At 45.0% G+C, this 6,000-nt stretch overlaps 1 protein-coding gene across 3 annotated transcripts in view; it reads left to right on the top strand.

Annotated features, from left to right (window-relative positions):
* Positions 1-3,108: 3,108 nt before the first annotated feature.
* RUNX1T1 (RUNX1 partner transcriptional co-repressor 1) overlaps positions 3,109-6,000 on the top strand; it is a 135,303-nt gene continuing 132,411 nt past the window's right edge. For 2 of the 3 annotated variants that reach the window (XM_081258071.1, XM_081258070.1), the window contains exon 1: positions 3,109-3,654. In XM_081258071.1, coding sequence (XP_081114197.1) covers positions 3,627-3,654 — 28 coding nt within the window. In that variant the 5' untranslated portion in view covers positions 3,109-3,626. The other variant, XM_081258073.1, reaches the window with a different exon arrangement.

The following is a 6,000-nucleotide window of genomic DNA, read 5'->3' as shown; positions in this document are numbered from 1 at the left end:
ATTTTCTTTAAAAATAAGTAACATGTTAATTAAGAATTTTCATCAACCTAAGCAAACAGGAGGACTTTTTCAAGGTATGTAGAAAAACCACAGTTTGGGAGTCATTCAAACTTTAATATCTGTAAGAAGGAATTCTGAAAGTGCTAATTAAGGACTTGTTAAAATTTTGTATAGGAATTCCTGTTTGTGAAAGGTGAATCACATATCTCTAAAGAAGATAATAAGCAGTCATCTGAAATTTGTATTTCAAACGCTCTGCATTTTTTTAAGATTGGCTTAAGGAAAAACAAAAAGCATTCTTAGGTAACATTACTGAAAAACAAAAAAAACCTGTGAGCTGAAAGAACTTGGTATCTTTACAATAATGAAAATTTAATGATGTGAGAAAAAAATCTGCGAGAAAAAATTGCTAGTAAGGGTTTTTATAGTTTAACACAATACTGAGTATTTTATTTTTCAATTTAATGCTTTCATTAGGGTGGATAGTTGCCTATTTTTGTAAATAATCTCTTTTTAAAAAACAATTTTTTTAAGATTTTTTTTTTGGCTCAGCAAAATAATAGTCCTGAAAGTACAGATACCTGATTTTCTCTTGTGAGTGGCAGACAGAAAGACAATACGGATTCCTGTCTCCTTAGATTTTTTAAAAAATGTATCAATTAATAGTTTATTGCATTATGAATGTAATGTCATGTGTATTTCCTACCCCAAAGCTAGGGTAACCGAATATTTTGTGGACCTGTATAGTTTTCAGGGAAATCACATCCTCCTACCACACTTATCAATGAGCCCCTCCCTTTTCATTTAATGTTTTATTTTCCTAGATTTTGCAATTCAAGAATCACCTCACACTTGACTTGGTCCCTATAGTTACTATTTGCTCCAAATAGAGGAGTTAGGAGATAATATAAGGATAAACCCTAGAGAAAAATGTGTTCTACATTTTGTAGGACACAGGCCTTTAAAGTGGGTGAGAAGTGGGATTAAGGAATACACTGATTCATTATACATCAGCATCAGGATATACATTCTTTAGCTGCTCTTATCAGAATTTCTAAAAACGCTCAGATTTAGTGACATATTCTATCTGATGTAAAGTCAAATTGAGTAGGAAACGTTGTGCATTTTTTAAAAAAAGAAGTACAACTAGAACAATGATTATTATTCTTCCAGAAGAATGACTGGCAAAAGGGAGAACCACATAAGCCTTCTAGAATCTTATAAGATTTTATAAAATATGATTTAAATATATGCTTTTGTGTTGTGAATACAGCCTGAAAATGTAAAACTGTTTTGATTTCCTGCAAGTTATTTTCCATTGATTTTGAAATTTAATGCTTCTATTATAATTTCTCACCTACTTTGGCACAATTTTCAGGAAGAAGAAAAATGTAGCATGATATGTATATTTTATTTCTCCCTCTATTTTTTACATCCTAAAACTTGTTGATTTACTTTATTTCTAAACTTTACAATGTGATTTTAGAAGTAACGCTATTTCATAAGAATCGTTCCTGATTCAGATGTCATTTTATTAATCTTAAATAAGAATAAATGTATAGACCCAGAATCTAAATTCTCGGTTTTCAATTTGGGGACAGAAGAAATAATACAAGTAATAGAATAATGAAATATTAAAATGTTTTTGATTCTTTAAATATAAGTAAGCTTTGATAATTTCCTACATAAAGGAGTTAAGAGTAGTGTACATAAAATTTTATATTTTAAGATTATTAATGCTGTTAAGATTTGCAAGGAGAGCAAAAAATAAAGAGCTGTAATGCAGAAATTACTATAGAATGTACAAATTGATAAAACTTGAGATTCAAATTAAATGCATCATGATATCAAATACCAAGACTTAACATTACAATTCATTAATCCATTGTAATTCATTAGTCAAATGTCCCAAGGAGAGGGCAGAATGTACAATGAGTTGTTTTCTGAAAATGAATTGCAAAAAATTAGTAGAGTCTGAAAAGACTTCAGAATTGGAAGCTCCAGCTGGGTTTAAAAGGATGGGGGAAGGGATTTTACTCACTATTAAATATTTGAAGCACCATTAAAAAAAATAAAACCTACGAATGTCTCATCAGTTCCCACTGCATCAGGCTCGCTCTGACTCTCTCTTAAGCATTTTTTCCTTTGTAAAGATGAAATTTAGAAACGTGCACACAGGACATTTTGCACTGATTTAAGCCAGTTGGGAAAAAACATGGTTCAGAGCAGGATTTCAAATTGTTACACTAAATATAATAACATTTGCAGTCGTGGCACCGTTCCATAATAATTTGAAAAGATTTCATTTTACTTATCATTGCAAGCCATTATCTGATCATATTTGACCTACATATTAATATTTTCATTATTATTCAAGCCCTTTTTGCTCTGTACGAACAAATTGTCAGCCCTGTTCCCTGAGAGATTATTTATTTACTTTGGAAATATCTGGAATTCTTTCACCCTGTCTTTTCCTCCGGGGACCCCACCCCCACCCCCGGTATTGATATTAAGGTCTGGGGGAGGGGGATACAACCAACAAAAACGTGAGATAGAAAGAGGCCCCTCTTAATGATATACTATGGGAGAAGTAGAAAAACAAAGGAAAAAAGAAAATGATAATTGTTTTCTCTAAGGCTATTATCTAATGCGAAAGCAAATAGTCAGTCTGGAAATCAGCTAACAGAAGGGGATTAGAGTGGAGATCTGAGAGTGGCTTGATTTCTAGCAGAGCTGTCTCTCCAGCCAGTGATGAGACACAGGCAGGGCAGCCAGGAGCGCTCCAGATGGCCGGGGAAAGTGGTCGTCTTGGGTTACTGCAGGGCACTCGGGCCGCTGGAGAGCAAGCGGCCCGGGAAAGCATCATTAGGGAGCCAGCCCCACGTCCAGCCTGCAAGGGAGAGGGCGAGGCCGGGAGGGAGGCCGCCCGCTCGCGCGCCCTAGCGAGCCGGGCCTGCCCATTGTTAACATATACTTGACCTCCGTGACCCCTGCACGACACAGATGTCTCCCACCTCCACCTCCCCCCTGCCCCGCCGCGGGCCCTCCTCCCTGCACCTGGTAGCGGCCGCGCCTCCGCCTCCCTCCCGAGCGGCCGCGGCGCCCCGGGCGCGAGCGCGCGCCGGAGCCGGCCTGGTGCGGGCGCTCTAGCCGCACAGCGCGCGGCGCTCCTGCTCCCCGGCGGACGCTCGGCCGCCCTGCAGATAAATGCGTCGCCTTCTTCGAGAGTGAGCGAGGGCGGGCGAGGCAGACGCAGACGCCGCCTGTGACAGTGGCAGTTCCCTGCGCCCTACATCACATTTGTCTGCCACAGCAGCAACAACAGAAAAGCGGAGGGAGGGAGGCGGGAGGAGCGGTGCTCCGCAAGTCTTGGGCTCTGCGTGGAGGCTGCGTCTGGCTGGCGTTCCCGAGCCCGGGCTCCTCGCACCGCAGCTCGCTGTGCGTAGCGCCGAGCGGCCGCAGGCGCGCCGCGGCGCGACTCCGAGGCCTCGTGGCTAGCGCGCGTGGGCGAGTGGTCCAGGACACTCTGGCCTTGCGAGGGAAGAGGCGCCGTGCCCTCGCCCCCTCGCCCCGCGGGCCTGCCGAGACGACGGGAAGTTTTATTTGCAGCTCGGAGCCGGTTGCGGATGGTGGGACTCTCCGGCCCTGTGCAGTGTAAGTGCCCGCGGGAGGGTTGGGCGGGCGGGCGGCGGGGACGGGCCTCTGGCTGTTGCTATTAATTATTATTCTGATGACCGTCATCTTCATTTGGATTATTCGGCCGAGAGGCTCCAGGCTGTACTTGTCGCTGAACTAGGGCAGAACTACGCACCAGGGCAAAGAGGGACGTCGCGAGTGACTCCAAGCTGCGTTGACACTGAACTTCACGGGTCAGCCAAGGATGCAGTTTTTACTCTTAGATTCCCCTCACTGTTTACAACAGTTTTCTTTCCTCTCCATGATTACGATATATGAGCAGGAAGATCATGCGTGTTTTCCCCCCGACCAAACAACCGGTCAAGGTACCTACGGTGCGTTTGGCAGGTGGCCCTAAACCCTCATCGTGGTTTTTTTTTTTTTTTTTAACTGGAAAGGAAAGGCTTGTTTCGATGGTGGAAAACTTAGCTCTGGGAGCAGGAGAGAAGGAATCTTAACTTTGAGACCCGGCTGCGACTGGGGTCGGGGTCCTCTGAGCGACACCCAAGCGCTTTGCGCCCACCTGCGAACTTTCCCTGTTCTTCCCGGGCATTCGGGCTACTCGAGTGGGAAGCCCGTGGAGGACAGGCCGCGGCCCCGCGAGCTCTTGTCGGCGTCTCCCGACCGGAATCTCTCGCCCGCGATGGGTTTGGGGCTTTGCCGCCGGGGGCCGGTGGGCAGCGTCGCTCCTGCCCAGACCTCCGCGCGCCCGGGGCCCTGCTGCCCAAGTCCTCTGGGTGTTCCAGTTGCATCCCCGATTCGGCTCGCGTCTCCGGAGCGGGGAGCGGAGCCTTGTGCTCTGCAGCTCCCGCTTGGCGGAGCCCAGACCAGACGGGGAGCCGCGTCCGGGGAATTAATTTCGTTTTCCGGGCCCCACCGCTCTCTTTGGGAGCCTGAAAGGACTGGGTTGGTCGGCGCACCCAGACCCCTCTCCCTGGGCGGACCTTGAGCTGGCCAGGACACCTTAGGCAAAGACGGTTAGGTTGGTACAAGGCGGTTAAATCCGTGTTTTGAAACTTTTTTGGCGGGTGGGGTGGGGTAAGGGCAGTCAATCCTTGGAAAAGTTTGAGGACAGATTCCGGGAAGTAGGATGTGAACCAAGACTGTTACTAAAAATAGCCCCAGTCCTCCCTTAACCGCCCCCACCCCCCCCGCGCGCTTTTCAAGATTGGAGGATTTGGCTGGGGAGCCATGCAGCCCTGGGTTTCCTTATTCCTTGTAAAGCGTAGTGGAGAAATCTTTTGAGCATAGCTTATTATACAAGGTTGGGCACCTCAAATCCCAACGTGCCCCAGCCTGGCTACAGAGTGTCGCTTTAAGGAACAGCTAGTATTCCCCGTGGAGGAGCTCCTGAAGACCAGTCACAGAGTCCAGGGCGTGGGAGTGAAGATTAGGAGAGCTGGGGAGGCTACTCCAAACCAACTTCATGTGCTTAATGTAACTCTGGGCCCCTTCGAATTTTTAACTTCGCTTCCCTTAATTAATCTGCCCAGGGCCTTTATATAAATGGCTGTCCACAGCTGCTGCAAATTGATTTATCCCCTGGTAAAGGTTGGGTTGCTGACCAAAGCGTTTCCTTTCTACCTTCTGGGTGAACTGAAATTTGTTTTACAGGTTTTTTCCCCCCTTCTAGTCTCCTTTTAAACATCTGTACCACTTTTAAGTGCACTCAGTAGCTTTTATTATCATACCCCTCCCTTTGCATAGAACAGGAGTGAAACTGGGTCTGTGCCCAGTGAGTCCACACTCACTAGAATACACATTGACTAACTTCTCTGTGATAAACGGTTTGTTAGTGTCGGGGGTGGGGGGGCTTCTTTTAGTTTATTGCAGCCTTTTGCCTTGACCAGTGAGTATTCTGTTGTGCCCAGTTTCTCCTGTCACACAGTTCCTCAGAAAAGATCAACAAACACAATTGTTTCTTAAACCATCTTCGCCCAAACCTGGGTGGTTATGTCAGATGTGATGTGTACAAAGAGAAGCTATTTCATAATTCTCTGGATCTTTTTCCCTTGTTTATCCTTAATGTCAATTCTAGTTTTAACATTGTGTGGGCTTTCAGGTAGCATATATAGGGCAGTCTGATTTCTTTTTCTTTTCTTTCTTTTTATTGATTGTTGTTTTTAAAGGGACATCTGATGGTCTCACCCAGTATTAATCAGGGAATCTTAGTTTGACCTAGGCATATTTTGCAGCTGGGAAGTTATGTTGAGGAAGTTGAAGTCTAACATTGTTTTACTTGTACTGTATTTAGCATTTGATATTTCTTTGGCTTATTCTTTCAAAAGAAAAAATTTCAACCAAATAATCAAGGAATCAGGCTCA

Source organism: Mesoplodon bidens, assembly GCF_964165515.1.
Source record: "Mesoplodon bidens genome assembly, chromosome: 16".
Taxonomy (NCBI): Eukaryota; Metazoa; Chordata; class Mammalia; order Artiodactyla; family Ziphiidae; genus Mesoplodon; species Mesoplodon bidens.
This window is presented reverse-complemented; position numbering and strand designations above follow the sequence as displayed.